General features: G+C 45.3%; 1 protein-coding gene across 9 annotated transcripts in view; it reads right to left on the bottom strand.

The window, feature by feature from the left end:
- PTPN3 (protein tyrosine phosphatase non-receptor type 3) overlaps nt 1-24,093 on the bottom strand; it is a 1,752,022-nt gene that overhangs the window by 701,695 nt on the left and 1,026,234 nt on the right. For all 9 annotated transcript variants that reach the window (XM_085606835.1, XM_085606836.1, XM_085606837.1 and 6 more), the window contains one exon: nt 10,265-10,288. In XM_085606835.1, the coding sequence (XP_085462961.1) occupies nt 10,265-10,288 (24 nt within the window). The remainder of the gene's footprint in view (nt 1-10,264; nt 10,289-24,093) is intronic.

Genomic DNA, 24,093 nt, shown 5'->3' with positions numbered 1-24,093 from the left:
GCAGCTAATTTTACGATCCGTTGTGGGCTGGACACCGCCGACTCTCTGGGCAGGACCATTTCAACGTCGGTAGCGCTCCATCAAAACGCCTGGATGAGGTTCACTGGCTTTTTGGGGGATGTCCAGAACACCTTGATGGCCGTCGCCTTTTTGGCGACAAAGCAGACAACGCCCTAGAGCGCTTCAAGGACTCACGGGCTACGGCCAAGTCCTTGGGCCTCTCCTCCCGTCCCATGCAGTTTGCTTTTCGCCCCTTTCATGGCTATGGAAGGGGTGCCCCACTACGTCCCACCCAGAGCCACAGGCAGCAGCAAGTCACCCAACTTTCGTGCGGCTGGGGACGCGGGAACCAGCATCGTGGTTCAGGAGGCCAGCGGGCGGGCCGGTCTATCACCCCCCCCTGCAGCAGCCTCCAAACCCTCCTAGTCTGACCTTTCAGGACCATCAAACGCCAGTGGGCGGCAGGATTCGCCATCACCTCCCCTACTGTCGCACTATCACTTCGGACAGGTGGGTTTGCAGATAGTACGAAGGGGCTACTCCCTCCCCTTCGAGACAACCGCTCAAGCCATGCCACCTTGTTACCACCGCATGTTGCAGGATCATCTGGCTCTTCTCCAGCAAGAAGTTACGTCTCTCTTGGCCAGGGGAGCCATCAAGCGCGTTCCTGTCCCAGAAGTAGGTCACGGTTGCTACTCCCACTACTTTCTGGTTCCAAAGAAGTACAAGGGTCTGCGTCCTATCTTGGACCTCAGGGACGTCAAATCGCTTCCTCCGGAAGGAGAAGTTCAAGATGTTGACGCTTGCTCAGGTATTGTCTGCCCTCGACCCGCAAGACTCGCTGGTAGCGTTGGACTTGCAGGATGCTTATCTTCACATCCCCGTCCTGCCGGTCCACCAGCGTTACCTGCGGTTCACGGTAGGCCACGAGCACTTTGTTTATCATGCCCCCCTTTGGCCTTAACCAGCGCCTCCCCCCCCCCCCCCCCCCCAGGGTGTTCACGAAAGTGATGGCGGTGGTCGCAGCTCATCTGTTTCAATCTTCCCCTATCTCGACGACTGGCTGTTGAGGGCGGGCTCTCCCCAGGCAGTCGTCTCCCACCTCCAGACTACGGCCGATCTCTTGCATCAGCTGGGGTTCTCCATCAATGTGCCAAAGTCGCACATGATTACCTCTCAGAAGCTCCTCTTCATCGGAGCGGTTCTGGACATGACGCAGTTTCGGGTCTATCCTCCAGAAAAGTGAGTCCGGGACATTCGGGCTATGATTCCGATCTTTCAGCCCTTGTCCCGGGTTTTGGTCAGAATGACCCTGAGGCTGCTGGGCCTCATGGCCTCCTGCATACTGCTGATCAATCATGCCAGGTGGCATATACGGGCTCTGCAGTGGGACCTGAAGTTCCAGTGGGCGCAGCATCAGGAGAATCGGTCTGATTAAGTCCAGATCTCGGAGGGCACTGCTCAACAACTGCAGTGGTAGCTCACGAACCAGGATTGGGTCAGTGGCAGGTCCCTCTCCCTTCCCCAACCAGACCACACTGTGGTGACAGATGGCTCACTTTTGGGATGGGGCGGCCACATGGGAGAGACGGAGATCAGAGGCATCTGGTCTCCGGCGGAGTCCGGGCTTCACATCAACCTTCTGGAGCTCCGGGCGATTCGTCTTGCACTGAAGGCATTCCTTCCCTCTGTCCGGGGAAGAGTAGTGCAGGTGTTCACGGACAACACAACCGCCATGTGGTATTGCAACAAACAGGACGAGGTGGGGTCATGGACCCTATGTCAGGAGGCCATACACCTCTGGATATGGCTGGAACATCAGGGCATTCCCTTGGTGGTTCAACACCTGGCAGGTTCTCTGAACACCAGGGCGGACAAACTCAGCCGCAGGTGCATGATGGATCACGAATGGCATCTTCACTCGGAGGTGGAGCAAGGTCTCTTTCAACAGCGGGCAGAGTCTTGCTTAGATCTATTCGCCATCGAAGAGAACTCGCAATGTCATCAATTCTGTGCGTTGGAATTTCCAAGGCGGCACTCGCTCTGCGACGTTTTTTGTCGCAAGTGGAGTTGCGGTCTGTTGTACGCCTTTCCGCCTATACCACGTCTGCCCAGAGTGCTGAAGAAGATCAGGCCGACCGGGCCTAAGTCATTCTTGTGGCTCTAGATTGGGCACGAAGAATAAGGAATCCCGAGCTGCTCAACATGGCCATCGATCCTCCAATCAGACTACCTCTTCTGGAGTATCTTCTGTCGCAGCAGCAGGGGACGGTCCTCCACCCAAACCTGTCGAGTCTCCACCTCCTTGCGTGGAGATTGAGTGGCGACAGTTGATGTTTTGGGACGGTCCTCCACCCAAACCTGTCGAGTCTCCACCTCCTTGCGTGGAGATTGAGTGGCGATAGTTGATGTTTTTCGACCTGCGTCCCGAAGTCTGTGACGTAATCTTGGCAGCCAGGCGTCCCTCCACAAAGATGGTATACGCCTGCAGGTGGAACAAATTTGTGGCATGGTGTACTGCAAGGCTGTGGATCCCCTTTCTGCCCCGCTCTCCGAAGTACGCTTGTTCCTTCTCTCTTAAGCCCAGCAGGGCTCTGCTCTGGGCACTATCAAGGGCTACCTTTCAGCCATCTCTGCTTTCCTTAGGCTGCCAGATCAGCCTTCTCTTTTCAAGTCCCTGGAAGTTAACCGTTTCTTGAAAGGCTTAACGCATCTCTTTCCTCCAATTCCTTTCGTTATGCCTCAGTGGGACTTGAATCTTGTGCTAACTTACTTAATGTGCGCTCCCTTTGAGCCGCTTCATAACTGTCCCTTACGTCTCTTAACCCTTAAGACTGTTTTCCTGGTAGCCATCACTTTTGCTAGAAGGGTTGTTGAGCTCCAGGCTCTTTCCTCAAAACCACCTTTCTTGTCTGTTCATCCAGACAAGGTGGTTCTCTGGACCCGTCTGTCCTTTCTTCCAAAGGTGGTCACTGCCATCCACATCGGGCAGACCATTACTTTGCCCACCTTCTTTCCGCCTTCGCATCCTTCAAAGGAAGAAGAGGGGCTCCACCGTCTGGACCCAAAACGTGCGCTCTCCTATCTGGATCGTAAAAAGCAGTTCCGGGTGGATGATCAACTTTTTCGTTAGTTACGTGGGTTACGTGGGTGCAAAGAAGAGTCGGCCGTACACATACGCACTATTTCTTGATGGGTTGTGCTGTGTATTAAGGTAGGTTAAAAGGAGCCTCCAGTCGGGCTACGCGCCCATTCCACCAGGGCGATGGCAGCCACTACTGCCTTAGGAAGGTGAGTGCCTCTAAATGACATCTGTCAGGCAGCCACGTAGGCATCACTGCACACGTTTACGAAACACTACTGTCTAGACAGCCAAGTCAGGAGAAATGGCTTATTTGGCCATTCTGTTCTCCAGGACTTTCTGGTGTGATCTTGGTTCGCAGACCCACCACCGGGGTTGGTATTGCTGGGGGTATCTATTCTAAGGTAAGGAATCTATCACTAACGTGTTTCTTTCAGATGCACAAGTTACTTACCTTCGGTAACAATATATCTGTAAGAAACATTACTTAGTTATAGATTCCTTACCCCCCCCACCCATCCTCCTCGTTCTGCGAACTGATTTCTAGGGTTAAGGACATCCTTTCAGGGCCCTAGTTTTGCACACCATTGGTCAGGGTTTTGCATGGCTCTGTGTTTCTGGCGCGGAAAGTCGTGTACAGAACTGACGTCGGCGCGCGAGGCTGGCATCTAAGTAGCTGCCACGATGTCATCCCGGCGACCACTACTCCGACGCCGGACGCGGAGCCGACCGACGCCACCTTCCGACGCGCAGAGGTACTGCTGATGAAAAATCTTTCCGGATCTAGCCTGACGCCTGGGTGTAATTCTAAGGTAAGGAATCTATAACTAATGTTTTTTACAGATATATCGTTAGCGAAGGTAAGTAACTTGTGCAATGCAGGTGTACAGTACATTTCCCTGAACCCCACAAGGGTGGGGGAAAATATTAAGGTAGCAGGCTTGGCTATTAGATCTTCTGTAGTGACCATGCAGCATAATAGTGGGCCTCAATCCCTTTCCGGTTAGGAGCTATTCTTTTGAAAAAAGCGCCCAGGCCTTTCAACTACAGGTGGGTGTGGGTAACTGGGGATTGGAACTTGGGGTAAACAGACCTGGGTAGACTAGAATCATCTCTGCGGGCGTCTAAAAATAGGAGCGATCCTGTAATTCCATGTATTTATGGGGGGAGGGGGGGGGGGGGGCGCGGACTGGGGAAATGGGGCTCTCCAGGAGCGTGGCTCAGTTGAGGTTGAATGCTTTATAGGTGGTTCTATGCTCTTGGGGGCGCTGCCGGGTTATGCTTCTTGACAGACCCTGGGAGTGACTGCATAAGCATGAGTGTGTGGAGGGGACCCGGGTTGGGTAGTCTGACTCGGGAGTTCTAGTGTAGTCGTAATGATGGTGGCTGTTGAGTGCTGGCCATGTGATGGCGGAATTGATGCAGTATTGTAGCCCATTCCATTGAGATGTGTTTTCTGCTTATAATCCAGTTGATAATGTCAGTTCACATGCTTTTTCTTGAGCCCTTAGGGGCCGGGATGAACCGAACATAGAAACAAAAAGAAGTGCAGAAAATGAATCGTAACTAAATAATGACAATAACAACCTATGGCAAGCAGGAAAGCAGCCAACTGTGAACAACCAAGGTGAGCCAAGCAATAGATGTCATCTTGAGTATACTCTAAGAGATGATTCCTAGCAGCCTACACATACAGCCAAAGACAGTCCCACAACCTCAGGACAGCCAAATGCATAGGGTGAAAGTAATAGCAAGGTGATCAGGTACCCCAGAGAAACAATTATCAGGGTCCAGCAACAACAGAAAACATGAACTTCTTTGGCACAGCAAATCAAGCCTAGAGGACTCAAGAAGCAAGAAAGCTTGCCTTCAAGATATATATTACGGGAGTTATCAAATCTAAACAGGCCGGGGTTCTGCGGTCTATTTAAGGGAGTCTTGCTAGGGTTGAAGCGGACATTGCTCTATTAGATGCTGCCCCACACGAGCCGCAAACTCAGGATAAACGCAGTGCCCTCATTTTGGAGTTTAATGAGCATGCCGACATAGAGGCATTGTTGGTTGGCAAATTCCAGGCGGCACGCAGATACGGAGAGGGAGAACACCATGGAAAAACGCTGGTGCGCCCCCCAGAGGCACTGGTCATATAGCAGCGGTGAAACGCGCGGATGGCACATTGGCTATGGACGACACCGACATCCTGGCGGAATTAGTCGCATATTACCGGTCCCTTTATTCCACCACTCTTTCCCCAGATTTTTCCAACACTTAGACTTTCTGGCTGACCCTTTCACTGTTGAGGAAATTACGCTTGCTATAGATGCCCTGACTGGCTCTAAAGCTCCAGGGCTTGATGGACTATCTGGAGTTTTTTTTATAAGTCATTCAAGGAAAGCCTAGCACCACAGCTTATGGAGGTTTATGCTGAGGCCTTGGAGACAGGCGCACTCCCACCTCCATGAAAGAGGCAGCCATCTCCTTGTTATTAAAACCAGATAAGGACCCCACCAACTGCTCGTCTTATCGCCCTAACTCCCTAATAATTTCGACAATAAAATCCTCGCTAAGATGTGGTCTTCCAGACTGTCCCTGTTAATGGAACAGATCATTTCCCCAGTACAATCAGGCTTTATACCATATAGGTCTACTGCTCTAAACTTAAGAACTGTCTGCTCTGTCATAAACCGCATAGAACCAACTACTCCTGCAGCAGTGGCCCTACTGGATGCAGAGAAGGCCTTCAATTCTCTCTAATGGCCCTTCCTCACTGCCACGCTGCAGAACCTAGGCATCCCAGGTAATTTTGTTGCCCTGATTGCACAGTTGTATTCATCTCCACAAGCTCGGCTATGGGTGAATGGCTCACTCTGTTCTCCGATTTCAATCACACACGAGACGTGACAGGGATGTCCTTTATCCCCGCTGCTCTTTATAATAGCCCTGGACACTTTGGTCCGCCACATGCAGGAGAAACATATGTTTCGTGGTTTGCAATTTCCCTAGGGTCCTCTGCTCATGTCCATGTACGCAGATGACATTGTACTATTTATACGACACCCTAATGATAACATGCAACCCCTCATAGAGGAAACTGGCCGCTATGGAGCCATGTCCGGATTGAAGATAAATTGGGACAAATCAGAACTATTTCCTATTACGGCTGCAGCTCTGGCAGATGCGACTGAGCTTCCCTTGCTTAAGGCTGGCGACACCACCAAGTACCTTGGTGTACAACTGCACAGGGATAAGGAGCAGGTTATTTGTTTAAACTAGGGACCTGCAATTGACCAGCTTAGTACGCAGGTTGCACAATGGATTCAATTGCCCTTGTCAATGACCGGTCGAATCGCTCTTATCAAAAAAATGAAAGTGTTGCCCAGATTTTTGTATTTATTTAGCACAATTCCCATTCCACTTAAACGCTTTCTTCCGCCAAACGTGGGGTCATACGGCTGGTATGGGCGGGGCGCAGACCGAGAGTCTCTTGGGAAAGTTTAACACTCCCATATAATCGGGGAGGTTTTTCGGTGCAGGATCCATAACTTTATTTCCTCGAAGCCCAGGCACAATTTGCTCATCATTGGTTCCAGCCAGATACTCGCATACCATAAGCGAAATCCGAACACGAATTGGCGGTTCCCACACTGTTGGGAGCCCTACTTCCAAAGGGGATTCCACTTGACCCACATGACATCCAACCGCTATCAACTACTTGTTGGGCATGGCGTAAACTTAACAACAAACTAGGCAACGGCACTCTTTATTCCCCAACCATTCCTCTACCCAATAACCCCTCCCTGCCTCTCACCTTCGAACGGGTGGTACAACACACTCTTACTAAATTAGGCTTAGATACTCTTGGGTCCCTATTTCCGGAAGGCCGGGCACGCACACTAACGAAAATGGCTACACACCCTGAGATGATGTATATGGACACCTTCATAGCCGCTAGGCTACTAGGCACACTTCGCTCGATTGTCTCCTCCTTCCCATGCCCGCCGGCTGACTTCACCCCCTGACTATGCTTATATCTGATAAGGAAGGAACGCACTTGGTTACCAAGCTTTACAAGGCTAGTTTGGCGACACAGGGTTTAGACAACGCTGGGAAGAGGACTTGGGACACCGACTGACAGATAAGGAATGGTCATTCTGCCTTGATCAGATACAGAAAATCTCTCCCAACCACAGGCACAAACTTCTCTACTTCAAATTCATCCACAGAGTCTACATCACCCCGCGCCGATTGGCTAAATATTATCCTACCAAGTCGGCATGTTGCCCCAAATGTAGCACACTGAATGCCGATTTTGCCCACATGACCTAGTCATGTCCCCTTCTCACAACTTACTGGGTAGAGGTTTTTCAAATAATAGCTAAAGTAATCGCTGCATCTCTCATTCCCTCTCCAAGGCTAGGCTTGCTGGGGTTAGTCAATCATATCAAACCATGTTAGCGCAGACTTGTAGCCATCGCACTGCTGCAAGCAAAAAGGGAAATAGCGATCCACCGATTTACAGACCGAAATATATGCTACACTCCAGCCCCCAACCTCAAGACCAAGGGATATATGGTGTGTCTTTCGCACATACTTACAAGAGGCTCAACTCACTCCCCAAGCCTCGTCCCAGGAACAACAACAAGCCCATGGAGAGGGCCCCCCACCGCTGGCCAATATCCAGACTTAGATATCGCCCTCTTATTCTGCTCCTTTTAATGGACCATACCCCGGATGATATTTATTGTGAGTCCCGGAGATGTTAATAAGAACGCACCACGACAGTGTCACACACTACAAGAACCCGCCCATCCCCCAACCTCCTCCCATCCATGTTGTCCTTTTTGTAATTTGATTGCTTATATTTTGTCAGTTTGTGTATTCTCTGATTCTTTGCATCATACATATGCTCAATTTTGAAATCTTTTCTGTAATGTCTATTTCTTTTTCTTTTCAATAAACTAATAAAAAGAATTAAAAAAGAAGCAAGAAAGCTAGCTGCCCATATAACCGTAGACAAGGAGGCACAGCACATGTAATCCCTCACTGTAGCCTAACCAAAACTTTAATGTGAGAGCAAGTATGTCAAATAGGCAGGAGGAGTCAACCAACAATGCAGTTTGTGGTAAAATGACACTACACTAGGAGGAACATCTATGGAGGGGAACACACTGCCAATAGCTATCAAGCCAAAAGAGTACCTTCTATTGGTAACCATAAAGGGTTTCATCAGCTAAGTCCACCAGCACAAAGCTCAGTTGCTGAAATCCATAAGGAATGTCCTTACGGTACCCAACAGTGGCCCACACATCTAAAATGACTAGTCATCACATATATAGCGCTCAAACTGAGATGGCTCCAGCAGGTCTCCTTCCCAAAAAAGCCACAGCATAGACGAAATGAGGAATATCCAGCGGACAATGGAAAGAGAAAACAAAAAGGAGGGACCCACAGCTACAACATAATGATGTGGTAGCTGCTCCCAATGTGCACACAGCATGTAACATCTCAAAACCCCTGCAGGACAGGGTCCAAGAACCATTGACACACTGTCTCTCAGGATGAATGGGAGGGGGGCCGAATAATATATACCTGTCCCTTGGCGACACAACACAAATATCGATTATCAGGATAGAAAAGGGGTGAGAAAATGCCTAAAATATGGACGGGACAATGGAAGACAAGAAACAAGTCGCCAAGCACAAACACATTTCAGTGTTAAATTTCCAAAAGCAGAAATCTAAATTCAGTGTGGAAATATATTTAGAAATATGTGCAAATGCACTGAAATCTGCTACAGTAAATCTGAAATTGTCTGTGGATTCCAAAAGCGCCTGAAATGTAACATAGGACTAAACCTATGTAAATACAACTATAACTATTTGTTAAACAGGGCTATTTAACATTTTAAGGAAGTTGCATGTTGGTGTTCAGATTTTTAAGTTGTGTTGGCAGAGTAGTGGTCCAAGATGCTCAAATGTATATTACACAGCCAGCTATAAGACTCTCATGTCCAGTTAGACTGGAAGGCACAGCAGTTCTTGAACACTTGGTTGACATGATGAAACTTTGAGAGTATTTAGCATGGCATATTCATTACAGATCATGGGTGAATTAAAGCTTTCTTTGCGTGACCTTGAGGTAGGTTATTGCATCGTTCAATCCAGTACAAGCTTCTGGCCTTAAAGTTTGCTGAAAACGATTCACTACTATAGGTTAGCAGGTTTTACTACTTTATGCTCTTCACAGGGGAAGTTGGAGGGTGAAGGATTTCACATTGATTAAATGAGGTTAATTAGAGTAGGTTTGAATGTACAATAAATGTGGGGCATTTCACTTCTGATTTAAATATACTGCTAGTTCATTTCTGTATAGTCATCCCTATCAATCATCAACCTTATTTCCAATTGATACTAGGAATACTTTTTAGGTCTTGAATGGACTGGACTACAGCAAATGGACACCCAAATGGACCGCCATTCACACTTTAGCCCCCTCACATCGTTACTTGAGGACACTTTTATGTCCCACTTTCCACTGCCAGGAGACACAAGTGTGATATTGATATTCCAAAGGACTTCATGTACAGCCTGAAGAGACAAAGTTACAGGATGGACTCTAGGCACAGAGGTGATCTCATGTCTTAAACAGCCATGGACAATATAACATTTTGCATTTTGGTACTACCCCACACTAGCTATTAGGTAATTTGTTAGGACATTTCTGTAATCTGGCACCCTTTAATTGAGCTGTGGGACTGGCTCTGCCTGAAACCACTCTGCAATTGATTACCATGTGTTTGAACGTGGCAAGAGCAATGTTCATAAAATGTTGACATTGTTTCAAGCACTATGTCACACGTTGTATCTATGGAAACTGGTTATAAATGCAGTGCATTGGCATCCTATTTGCTGAATGCAGTGTTACATTCAGTGGTCTTAAATTGTTTTCATTTCATTGTCTGTTGTTCAACTATTTGGATTTCAAACCTACCATCTGGTGTATGTGCAAAAACATCCTGAGGAACATATTGCCATAATACATACACTCTACAGAGCACGCTTTTTATTCTGGTTTCCACACTGAAATGTAACGTACAGACTTTATCAAAACAGTTTTGAGATCACTGAAATGAGTATTATCAACCATACTGGGTAATTTTTATAAAGACAAATAAAAACTTACTTTGGTGATTCTTGTTCTGATGACCTGTAAAATAGAGCATACACGAGTCAAACACCCAAAAGGCCTTTATTACATGACTAATAAAACAGAAGCATTATCACATGATTTAAAACTCAAATAAAAAAAAAACTATAGCAAAGGCAAACTTTACATTAATAGCAATAAATACATGTGAATACTTGGCAAATACCAAGCAGTCCCTCTCCTCTCACCCTCCCAAATTGGTTCTTAAATCCGGAAATTACCCTCCTTGCCAAAGGGTTTTTTTTCAAAATGGGAAGAGGACACAACCCACATTATATTTAGAAGTACCAAACCTCTCCTTGTGGGACATATACCATTATGCTGATTGTAACATTGAGGAACACTTCAACAGCTCGCTCACACCAAAAATACTAGCTTGGTAAACTGTACTAGCCATAATTACTCTTCTTGTCTTCCTGACGACCAGAACAACCCCCTACATTTCATCCAAAGTGACGCTTAATATATTCTGTCCCTTTTGAGCTACAGTATCTTTTCTGTTACTCTTCAGAGAATCCACAAAACATATAGACTCAATAAATAGGAGAAAGATATGGGGCTCAAGCAATATGAAGTTACCTGATACTAAACAGGGCTAATAGAAATGAAGTTAAGCTAAGCCATATGTTATTTGTATTGTGTTTATGACACCCTGTGGCTGCTAAGGCTCAGTTTTAAAAGTGAGGGTACAGAGGTGAGAAAGCTCAATGGACAGGTTATGCTGTGTGGAGCTTATAACATCTAAGCATGGCATGGGTCATGGACAGCCAGCATTTCGATGATGATGATTCATATATTATGTCAAAGGAGTAACTGTGAGCAGTGCATGGCCACATCTTATAATTAAGGCTCCCAGTTTTATGGTATTTATTTTATTATTATTATTATTTAGAGTTTGTAGAGCGCGTAGTCACCACGAGGGTATCCCAGCGCTAGAACCTTGTTGCTCAGGAGGGGGAGCGGCTAGGTAAGAGACCGGATTAGGGGAAGAGGAGAGTTTTGAGGGTTTTTCTGAACCGAAGTAAATCGGGCTCTGTTCTGACGTTCAGAGGGAGTGCGTTCCACTTGAGTCCGGTGTTTACCGAGAAGCGGCGGCCCCCTATCCGGGCCTTTTTCACCATGGGGATCGTGATAAGGTTTCCGTGCTCTGAGCGAAGCGCTCTCGTGGGTCTGTAGGGGGTGATCCAGTTGTTTAGTATGGGGGGGCCGGTGTTATGGAGAGCCTTATGGGCCAGGCAGAGGGCCTTGAAAGTGACCCTTTCTTTGATCGGGAGCCAGTGTAGCTTCCTAAGAGCGGGTTTGGCCGATGATCTGGCCGGGGTGCTAGTTAGGAGTCTGGCGGCGGCGTTCTGAGCCTTTTGCAGAGTTTGGAAAGTGGATTCCGGGGCGCCCAGGTAGATGGCGTTGCTATAATCCAACCTGGATAGGATTAAGCCCCGGATCAGCATAAGGCGTGACTGGAAGGGTAGGAGAGGGATTACTTTCCTGCAGGATTTAAGTAACCCGTAGCAGGTTCCGGCCGTCTTTCTGGCCTGGGTCCGGAAGGTAAGGTCGGTCTCCAGCCACACGCCAAGGCTCTTGACCTCCTTTTTGGGAGTGGGAGGATCGCCCATGCAGGCGGGCCAGAAGTTGGAAGGGATGTTAGTGGTTTTTTGTCCGAGGACCAGGATCTCTGTCTTGGAGCCATTAAGCTTCAAGGCGGAGTCGCTCATCCACTGGTATACGCTGGTAAGGCAGTCGTGGAGGTTGGAGGGCTCGAGTTTGGGGTGGGAAAGAGTGACCACCAGTTGCGTGTCGTCGGCGTAACTGACGATGGTGACTCCGAAGGGTGAGACAAGTTCCTCCAGTGGGGCCATATAAACGTTGAATAATGTAGGGCTCAGGGAAGAGCCCTGTGGCACACCGCACTGGAGGGGGATGGAAGAGGAGCGGCTTTCGCCTTCCCATACTTGATAGGAGCGTCGGGAGAGAAAGGACGAGAGCCACTTCAGGGCTTTGCCCTTAACTCCAACAGTCCCGAGGCGGTGGATTAGAACCTGGTGGCTGACCGTATCAAAGGCCGCACTTAGGTCTAGGAGGACCACTGCCACTGATCCTCCTGAGTCGATGATTTCCCTGGTTCTTTCCACTGCCACAAGGAGTGCAGTGTCTGTGCCTTGGCCAGGTCTGAAGCCAGTCTGCGAGTTGTTGAGAAGATGGTTTGACTCGAGATATTGCGACAACTTTTTGTTAACTAATTTTTCAGCGACTTTGCCTATCCAGGGGAGAAGTGAAATGGGTCTGTAGTTGGAGAGGTTAGTGGGGTCAAGCGACGGTTTCTTGAGAAGCGCTTTGACTACGGCTTCCTTCCAGGTGGAAGGGACCACTCCGTGTTCCAGTGAGATATTGATCAGGGCAGTCAGTTGAGGGACTATGGTCTGCATGATAATTTTTGCGAAACGTATGGGGACCGGGTCGCTAGGGGCTCCGCTCTTGGTTGAGGCCAATGTGGTTCTTACTTCTTCTTCCGAGACCGGGCCGAGCGACTCTAGAAGGGGTTTGTCTACGGGAGGCGTCTGCTCCTTGGCTCTTTCTGAGATGTTGGAGTTGGCAGGTGGGAGGGAAGAGAGTATTTTTTTTATTTTTTCATCAAAGAAGGAGGCCAACATGGCGCATTTTTCCTCGGCTTCTTTGGGGTCCAGGGGTTTCTGGGGGGGGGCAGGGACACGGAGGAGTTCTTTAAAAATGGAGAAGGTCTCCTTGGATGAGCAGGCAGAGTTTTTTATCTTTTCCTCGAAATAAGTCCTTTTAGCGTCATGAAGGGCTTGTTTGTAAGCTTTCATGGAGCAGAGGTAGACGCTTTTCTCTTCAGCTGTTTTGTGTTTTCTCCATAGGCGTTCTGTCTTTTTACAATACTTTTTGAGAGAGGCAAGGGCGGGTGTGTACCAGGGGGAGGGACTAATTCTTTTCATGTGTTTTAGCGAGCTCGTCAATGGAATGGAGCTGTCTAGAGGTTGGACTAGCCAATCCATGAGTTCTCTGTCCGCGGTATTAGGGTCCGTGGACAAAGGGGAGATGGTATTGCGTAGTTTGGCTTCCCATTCCTCTGGAACTAATTTATGCCATCGTCTGGTTTGTACCCTAGTTTTATAAGAAGGCCCTGGAGATGTGTCGAGTGGCCAGTGCATGGGAATCAGCATGTGGTCTGTCCAGGGCAGGGGGGTGGGGTCCTGGGCGTACAGGTTCGCAATGTTAGAGAAGATGGGGTCTAGGAGTTGGCCCTTCTCGTGGGTGGCTTTAGGATTTTGCAGGAGGAGGTCAGCTGTGGTGAGATCTGCAAGCAGGTTTGCTGCGGTGTTATTCGTGGGGTCCAGGAAATGAATATTAAAGTCCCCTAAAAGGAGGAAATTGGAGACCGAGATGGACTTGAGTAGGATATGGTCAATCAGAGTGCTAGTAAATTCCCCTAGGGATCCTGGGGGTCGGTACACAAGTATTCCGGAAAGGGAGGTGGAAGGAGAGATCTGGATTGTGAAGTAGCAGTTCTCACAGTCTTTAACAGAACCGGTCTCGATTCTGCATTTGAGGTGATCTTTGAAGAGTATGGCTAGACCTCCGCCTCTACCGATTGGCCTATTTAGGCAACATATTTGGTAGCCGGGGGGAGTTGCATTGGCCACATCGAAGTCGTTGTGCGGGGTTAGCCAAGTTTCTGTCAAAAATAGCAGATCTAGCCGCGAGTCCTGGACAAGGATGTTGATTTCATGGGCATGCTTTACCAGGGATCTGCAGTTCAGAAGACCGAGCCGGAGACCTGGGTGGCATTCCGTTTCCTCGAAGTTATTACAGAGGGTGCATCCTACATAGGGTGTGTCCTCCTTGTGGATGTATTTGCACTGGGGGTGTTTTCCACGGTTCCAGGCAAGCAGTGAGTCTCTGGGGTATGAGATGCCATTTTGCCGATTGGGCATAGTGGCTAGGCCTAAGGCCGTCTTGGCCCGGACGGGCCCAGACGGGCTTGCCTTTGGCGCGCCTTCGGCGCGCTGACGGCGCGCCCGCTGCGCACGTCCGCTGCGCGTCCGGTAGTTGCACATCTTAAATGTTGCAGAAAAAGGGGCGGGTGGGCGTGGCCTAAGTGGGCGTGGCCTCTCTCCCTCGCCGAGAATGGCGGCAGGGAAGTTTGTTTGATGCCTTAACGTTGCAGCGAGGGGGTCGCTGTTCTAGTGACTGAGAGCCCGCTTCAGGAGGAAAACGGGTGAGTGAGGTTCAGTTAAAAGTACAAAGTATTTCGGCGAAATTAGTGACACAAATGCAAATTTTAAAAAAAATGAAGGTTTCTCTCCCGGCTTCCGCCTCAGGAGCTGTCAGGATTCTAAGCAAGTTGCGCTGAAGGCAGCGTTTAAGTACTGATGGCGGCGGGTGGGCGTGGCCTAAGTGGGCGTGGCCTCTCTCCCTCGCCGAGAATGGCGGCAGGGAAGTTTGTTTGATGCCTTAACGTTGCAGCGAGGGGGTCGCTGTTCTAGTGACTGAGAGCCCGCTTCAGGAGGAAAACGGGTGAGTGAGGTTCAGTTAAAAGTACAAAGTATTTCGGCGAAATTAGTGACACAAATGCAAATTTTAAAAAAAATGAAGGTTTCTCTCCCGGCTTCCGCCTCAGGAGCTGTCAGGATTCTAAGCAAGTTGCGCTGAAGGCAGCGTTTAAGTACTGATGGCGGCGGGTGGGCGTGGCCTAAGTGGGTCTGTATTTATTCATACTTAATTTTTGTAATTTTTTTTTGTATGTGTCCATTTTTATTTTTTGTTTCCTCTATAAATGAAGCTGCAATGGGTATTTTTGCACATTTATTTAACTAATAAATGTATACTCGCATTTGAATGTCCAAAAGCTTTCAGCAGTATACAGTGCAATAGTGGTATCTGAAACCACTTCCTTTGTAGACCAGCAAAAATAACTGTAGATCTGCACTTAATTAAGCTTAATTTGGAAATATATGGTCTTTTTTCATCCCCCTACCTCTCAGTCGGTACACCTACTGACCTGGCACTCATGATTGACAGTAGCCAAAATCACCAAAAGAAGACCTATTTCCTGTATTTTTCTGTATTTAAAAATAAATACAGGCAGGAAAAGAAATAGTTTTCGGTCTGTATTTATCTGCAAAAACTTGAAGCCCTACTTCTAATGCTACCTAGCCAGATTAATTTGTGATTTTCTTTGACAACCTGTGGGTGTACCCAACGAACCATGGCCACAGAGCCTGCTTTCACCACCCCTTCCCCCAGAGCAGATTAGATGCCACTTGGCTGTGCCCAAAGAGCTCTGATCTCACAGCCTCGCAGGACCTATTGTTACTAATTCTTTAAAATCTACATAAAGCGTATCTTGGCTCCTGCCCAGAGGAGTATTCACCTCTCACCTCATACTACTGGGTGTTAGGTTTATTATTCCAACTCACATTGTGCGCTTGTCTTGCAAATGCGTGATGGACTAATTCACATCTCAAAATCACACTATGTAACACATTTCATTATTTATCTCATATATTTATTTCATACAGAAACAATCTTTTTGTTTTTTACTGTAGCAAGCTTTTAAAAAATGTTTTAGCCAGAATTGTCTGACTCCCACATTGTTCTTTTCCGTCTGTGTCTTTCCCAATAAGTTTCCACGTATTTTTATTTGTTCTGTTCTGGTCACCAGTATGAATTGTCACTTGCTTTTCTCCACTGGTTTCTTATCCATTGTTTATCCTTAACCAGTTTCATATAATAAAAAGCTTTGTCAAAGTCAAGAGGTCTGGCTTTAATAAGCTTACACACACAAGTGCAAAGGATATCATGCAAGTTAATACATTAAACCCAGGCCTTTTCACTTTGCCTTTGCTTGTGTTGTTTTGCTCTGTGCACAAGGCATAGCTTTTGTTTAGCAGTTTTAATTAGTACAACTGCAAAGCACAGTGTAACAGTGTATAACTGCCCTTAAATCAAAGTTTTACAGCGACTGTTTTTCATATTTTGGCTCCTGCCCGATGTACATGCTGTTTCTACTCTCCAAGGCTCTCTGTACTGTGTGTGACTCTTTATGCCTTGTATACAACTTCCCGCCATCCAGGTGACCTGCAGCTCATTAGGCACATAACTGTTACCATGCCCAACGACACTGCATACAGTACACGGTACACAGAGTGTTACGCCATATGTTGCACACCGTCTCTGGTACACCAGAGTTCATCCCCAGTGGGCTCTGTGCGCCCACTGATGCCATGAGCCATTCCCTGTTTCCTGTTTTGCTTCAACCTTTGGTCAATCAGGCACTCAGTATGCGTCTCCAGAGCTTGTACTGAATAGTTTTTGGCCGCACTCAAAAAAGTTCAGGGTGTAGCTTCTGGGCATTACCTAGAAAGTGAAGGGAAGGGCTTTGAGCAATGCTCTGCACAAATATCCATTGGGAATGGCATAGCCCATGGCATGCCCTGCATACATTCTCCTCACAGAGCAGTGCCTTCGGGTATGTGCTGCAGGTACTTATCCTTCTGTATTTCTTTGTGCCCAATCCCCAGACATAGGGTTCTGCATGCAGTCTCCACACCTCTAGTACACAAATACTGAGCACACAACATAGACCTTTGTCAGACGGGTGAAGGTCTCGACCAGCAAAAGCTTGTTGTTCCCCAGATCCATGGACAAGCTAAGGACCATTAAGCTTGCCAGGGATATTTTGATACGTGTTTGTTTAATTGTAGATCACTTCACCTAACGTTATACATTTTATCTGCCAAAAAAGAAAACGGTGGAGCAAATGATGCATATTTTTTACATATGTATGCTGTGATGGTTGCCAACTGGTGGCCTACTAATTATGCCACAGTTTTCATGTTTGCTTCCATCACTAAAGTTATAAAAGAGGACTTCACTCTCCACCTCGGTTGAGATTTATGTTCACCTTGTCTGCTCATAATTCAAGAATTGTGGTTTTGTTTCCAGGAAGAGATTTTAGAAGCGGCACAGTTGTTTTTCAAACCTTGACATGGGTAGCACCCTGCAAAGAAGGCCACAAAGCTCCAAGACCTTACTCCTAAGGACCTCAAACCTCACAATAGCCAGAATTCTTGTTGTGTCTTGACGAATTAGATTTATCTTTCCATTCCAATTTTAATGAACCGACCTGTTTTGAGAACTCAACTGTCACATAGCTCTATTTTTTCTTGTTTTGAGAAGTAAAAACTGCGGAACAGATCAGCTCCAGCCCATCCAGGGCTAAAGTTGGAACAAGCCCTGCTTTGTTTCCAGATTTACTGCAAATAAATGATGTAGTTTTGCTGAGCACCTGAGCAAACTTTGCAATGGGGAATTTTCAGTGGGAAAGACAGGTTTAGGAGAACCTTCTAAGTTTCGAACTTTCCCTCTGCAACTAATTTGCACAAAACTCGGTGAAAAAATATAAAGTGGGCAAACAAATAAATCTGAACATTTTATACAGTCATTAAATGGAGACATCAAAAATGCTTTTTATAAGTGGAACCATAATTCCAGTCACTATTGTTGAATCTGTGTGTGTCAACATATGTATAAATAGGATACAGAAAGGTTAATTGACTAGATTGTTTGACTGTCTGTTGAATGTTGGACAAAGTAGAGAAAACATTTAATAATGTAGGAAAGAATACGCGAGAAAACATGCTTTGCTTTTGCAAAAAAACGCATTTTGTCTGATCTTTAAAGCTAAAGTAGAACTAAGAGCCTCCGACAAATTAGAATGCTCATCTTTCATGGAGAGACTGCAGATTCAACAATATGGCTAGAGATCTTTGACGTTGCTTCTGTAATATTCAGCTTTTGGGAATTCAGATGCTGATTTGCTTTCGTGATAAAGTTGCTAATTAAATAATGAGCAGCAGTGAAGCTTTGTAGAGTAGTGCTGGAGATGCCATTACTTTAGCAAACTGTCCTGTATATAGACCAATTATCTGGAGGAAATTAATTCCAACTGAATCTAGGCCTCTCATAGGATGAAATCTTTATTTTACAGGTATCTGTAAAATAACATACTTTATCTGTTAAATGAGCTTTATACCACTGCATTTGGTAAATGAAACTGTCAATGCATATAAAGTGAACTGGACACTACAGCGCTCATTGTGTAAAAAATAAATTGAAACTCAACTTTGACAAATTCAAGGTTATGCAGAGGACACCAGCAGGGGAGAAAAGGGAAAAAGAAAGCTTTTCAAGTAAATAGTAGCTTATTCAATTACATTTTTCTACCTGGAAAATACCATTACAGAAGAATTTACTTGGGACACCCACATGAAAACTGTTTTCCAAAAAGTAGACATAGCTGTTAGTAGAATCTCCCACTTCGCAAGATAATTGAACAAAACAACCACCTACACTCTGAGAACAATACCATCATACTAACAAGGTACGGTAAAGGGCATAGTGACTAACTACGATTATATCTAGATTTTGACCAGCAAGTGAGGGTACTAACTTGCAGCTAAAGGTCAACCAGCACAACAATTCTCCAAGAGCCCCACTCTTTTTCAACAGCAGTACTTGAAGCCAACTTTAAACATCTGCATTCACTGTACCCCGCCAGATGAGAAGCCTCCACAATCTGACCTCACAGATTACACTTGGGAATAAAGAAAGTTCTATCCCCAAGAAACAGCTGATTGCAGGATTGCGAAAATGCCCTCACCTTAGTGGTTAAGTCAGGGAACCAATCAGAGGGTCAATTAATCTAACTACATAGAAATATCAAGAAGAACAGAGAGGAGGCAGGATGGAAAATCTAGGAGACACAAGAAACCCACCCCGGTCTAACTTCTTTTACTTGAAAACAAAGGTGCAGAACTAGCTGGAAAAAAAACCTGCGGGGAAATATCCAAATCTATGTAAGCCAAAGGGAATATTTTGTTAGTGACATAACGTGCACTTGTAAGATTCATATTCGCCCCAAGGGGCTTCTTAGCACTGACTTTAATTGTCGCCCAAATGCTCATTTGATTGACTTTGGGAGAATGAAAAACTGAGCGGACCAACCAAAATTCAAAGCGGTGACGATGTGTTCAAAACTGCTCCCTGCATTGAATGCATTAGTCCAAGGGGGCTCCAATGTAATTGGGTAGCATAAGGTTTGCATGCGGCAAAGCCCTCATCAGACTCTGTACTGATAATGCCAGTCTTTGACTACCTACAAAACTTCCTCCTATGATGTCACAGGCCTGGTTTTGGGGTGCAGCAGGGCAGCCTAAAACTAGTACTGTGGCTAAAAGGCACCTTGGAGTAAAAGCCTTCCTTAAAAAAATGAATCAGAGGGCTGTCAAATCTGCTTCCTAATTCATAGTAAAAGCCATAAATGTTAGAATTCTGAACAACAAAGTATTAGACGCATCAATATCTTAAGCAAAAACTAATTTTTAACAATGCTAGTGTACACATGTTTTTCAAGTAAATATAAATAAAATAATAGCAACACATGAGGTTAGTGGTTTAGTGAGAGAGCAGGTACTGAGCCAATAAAAATGAGTACAAGCAATAAGCATCTACCATCAGTGGGAAGATTAACACAACACAAAGCATTCAGGTCTGCGTACTAAAGAGTACAGACAAAAAGACAACAATTAATCACAACCTTCATTTGTCCTATGGTAAGTGCATGAATAGCCAGAGTCACACAGAAACGTTTCTTGCATAAAATATGTAACAACATACATTATCTTGGTAGGCCATAATTCTCCAGAACAATTCCTTTTTTCGTTTCTTTTTCCCTTCCCTTGTTTACACTGGTATCAGACTAATTGTTTTATATGTAATACCTTTGCCTGACTCCTGAAAATGCTTAAAATAAAAAACAAAAATTGATTCTGTAAGTACTTCTTAACCTTCAAGTTCCTAAGTCATTGAACCTTTCAATCCAGGTTTCTTAGGTTGGTTGGCATTTTCAGTTCTGTGTGATGTTGCCACAATGAGAATTCCAGCCAATAGGATTGTGGCCTCTGGCAAATGCTGAATGCAGTCGGTAATCGTCCATAATTAAGCATTATAGAGTGATTTTAGGTGATGGAATGTGAGCCAGAGGTTGATAAGAGGTTGTGGGCAACTCCTTTGTATGGCTTACTTCCTTCCTTTCCATAGAGCTACTGCTCAACAAGATCTGTTGGTCTGGCTTTGAGTAGGGCTGAGAAGGCCTTCACCGGGCTGAGAAGGCAGTGGAGTAGAAAGGCAAATTGGGCAGAGTTGAGCTGGACACTAGGCAGAACTGATGGTTAACTGAAAAGAATCTGCCACATGGCAAGGCTTGAGAGATTCAACAGAAAGCTAGCAGTTCATTTGGACCCTTTTAACGGTGGCAGGATCATAGTGCTTGTTCCCAGATGAGCGGTATGCAGTGCCAAATGTTCTTTTCTAATTGCATATTCCCTAGCATGAGCTCCTCTGGTTTTTGAAGTCCAATATGCAATTTCAGCAACTCTGTGGTCAACTTGTGCTGAGTCTAGAGGCTCTACCAAGTGTACTCTGGTACATTTGCAAGTTCGATAACAGATCAAGACATGACTGTCTTTTGAGACTCTGGTCCTCCTGGAACATTTATGACATACACTCGAATGCCAAATATTATTTGGTACATGGTTTTGTAGTGGACAGGTTAATGAGGGCATGCTGTAGAGCATGGTAGCAAAACATGCCCATGCTTAACACCTGCGCAGTCCAGGCTTGCTTTAGAATCCTGTTCACTCCCAACAATTGTTTGAGGCTAAAATGGATGAAAGAATGACAATTCTTCGACTACTGAAGTCGGAGTGTGAACCCAAGCTATTACAAACAAAGCTGGCTCATTATCTAAGTGAAATGCAAGAGGAAGCAAACCTTTTGGTACACCGTGTGCAGTTGCGATGTGTTGTGGTCAAACCCACAAAAAGTTGGACTTGGAGCCAACCAAAACATATTTGTATTGGCAACTGGGAGGCACAATCGAAGTACACCTTCTCAGATGGCTGTGAAGCTTTAGTAAGGGGATTGGTTTTGGTCATACTAGAAAATCTAATTACATTTTGCTGCCACACAGGTGGTCACTTTCATTTTATAGCTGAATCAGCAGCATTGTCGATATCCCAAAACACACCTCTGCTAAAAAGGCCTTTGCTTACACATCCCTGATTAGGACACGCTTACACCATACATCCCTAGTAGGGCTTTAAGATCTTCCACTGCCCAACTTTTGAAGGTACATCGTATTCACAGAACTAGATGGGTCAGAAGGTCCTTCTCATATCTTATTCCTAAACTTTGGAACTTACTGCCCGTAGAATTAGGAAGCCTAAACAATGAGACACGATTTCGGAAACAGCTTAAAACCTGGCTCTACCCCTACCAAGCAAGACCTCTCATTTGGACCATTGTTAGCTCATGTGCAATGCTATGAATCATCCAGCGCTGGGAAACAATGCGCTTTAGAAGTCTGAATAGAATAGAGCATGGAATCATGTGCTGTACAAGAGCTAGAGGTAAGCTCAACAGAGCATAGGCCAACACCTGTTTCGTTACCTTCCTAAATGAAATCATGTTGCTTCCTCAGGGCCATCAATGATATTAACTATTTCACTCATTGGAATGTGTAGATTTAGTATTGATAAATTATCTCCTCACCATTTTGAATTCTGCTATTATGTTTTTGTGAGTGGGACACCTTTAGTGTTATTGGATTTAGTTTTTCAATATTCCATCAATCTTGTGGAGTCTGATAACTCAAAGAAAGGAAATCTCTTGGTGCTGGCAGAATTGGAAATTCTTTTTCTGAATTCAACAACTCCATGTTTTCTCCCCCAAAAACTTCTTACACATCCTAGCTCTCAAAATCTGTTAAAGGGTTCTCCAACAACAACTCCCCGTCTGACAGAAATCATTATTCTATTATACATTCTCCTTTTACAGGACCTCTCACAGTCACTTGCGTACTCTATACCTTTCCAGCCCAGTCATATCATATCTACATAAGGTACAACTCGTGAAATAAATGCCTGACCATGGGATTGCAGAAGCTATTACTTTTGACACTCAACCAACTCCCAAGCACTTGGGTTTATAAACCAAACTTACAAATATGATCCTGAAATTCGACTAGTCTTGATACAAAATTAGACAAAAGTCAACTCTTATTAAACTCCAAAGCAGGCATCATCTGTTTGCAGGCAACATTCGATTTTTCACTTGTCAATTTCTTTGGAATAAGTAGACTGATATAACCAATTTCAAAGGGTGAATCAAATGGGATTTGTCAGTTCTTCTGTCCAGCCAAATGGCATGGACTATGAATTGATTTCCCTCCATGATGATAACCCACAAGGTATAATGGTTTTTTTTCCGGAGCTTTATATAGCGCGAACTTGACCTGAAGGTATCAGAGAGCTTTACATAGCACCAGTTACTTTATAGATGGACACATTCATTGTGTTTGTTTGTTAGACACGGGGAAATTAAGTGATTTGCCCAGAATCACAGGATGTTGAGCTTCCCTGCTGAGACTCGAAGCCAGTTCCCCAGCGTCAGTTTGACCACTCTAGCCATAAGGCCACAGTTGCCATACACTGTTATCCCACAAGAAAACCACTTGACTACTATTGTCTACATCCCTCCACTCAGCAGGAATAATGCAAGTCTTCCGAATTTTTTTCCAGAATACATCTCTTCCTATATACACGCACCCATCCTGTCAGTTGGATTATAATTTTAGGAGACTTTAATGCTAAAATATAAAATTATTACCTGGAAGTATATGAAGATTACAAACTCCAAGAAGCTTTGACAATTCCTCAAGCACTGTTTCTTATGCAATTTAAAGCTAAGAGAAACTGGGAACATGAGAGGAACCAGTTGCCTTGAAAATTACATCTCCATCAAGCCCACTAGTTGGGCTACCTGTTGCCCCCTCGCCCCATAATAGATTATAATTCTTGTAATTATGCCTCAGATGCTTCCAACTGCACTGAGCAATCCCTCCATAATTTCCATCAAAATGCAACTGGCAGTTGATGAGATTCGTACACAGAACCTGATGGGAGACTCAAAAGACATTGAATCGTGGTGGCCATGTAATATGGAACCCCTCCTTTAAGTAAAGGCTGTTTTACCTACATTTTGTTTTTCTTTTTAGATCTTATAGGAAATGCTATCAACACTGAGATCATCAAAAGTTTCGAAAACATGTCTTGTAACAATAGACTCCGAACCAAGGTAGGGTTAAAAAATCACAAGTGTTTGCCCAGACAGTTAACAGGATTGGTTCTTTCCATGAAATTGAAAAATTTGATTGCGAAACATCAATTCAAAATGTTTTGAAATCTCTGAAACAAGACTAAAATGAAAACAAGCAGATCTCTTGTGGCAAGATTGAACAATTGCAAGTGACAACAATTCCCAAACCTTTTAGCAGATTATTGCAAAACAATGTTCTTTAAGGATACATAACTCTGCTGTCACACTGCAGAGAGAATGGTGAGTTTACATTTCCAGTCTATACAAAACTACCAACATGTCTCAGACATTCCATCTGTCGCAAATACTTTTAACTTTGATTATTTTCACCTAGAAATGTCCTCCCCTACTGCCACACATATTACTAACTTAATTCACACTTCAAGAGATTCTAGTGCGAAGGGACCAGATGACATCCAGATAACAGTTTAATGTCTGACTGTATTCTCTGGAGCAAAGTGCTGGTTCCAATTTCTTTTATTACAAACCTGGAACCATTACAAAATCCTAGACTGAAAGTATAATCCCTTTGTGCCACAAAAAAGGGTCAAGGAAGGATTCACAAAACT

This window comes from Triturus cristatus, chromosome 5_2, assembly GCF_964204655.1.
Source record: "Triturus cristatus chromosome 5_2, aTriCri1.1, whole genome shotgun sequence".
NCBI classification, from domain to species: domain Eukaryota; kingdom Metazoa; phylum Chordata; class Amphibia; order Caudata; family Salamandridae; genus Triturus; species Triturus cristatus.
The sequence above is the reverse complement of the archived record's forward strand: the minus strand, read 5'-3'. Positions and strand labels throughout refer to the sequence as shown.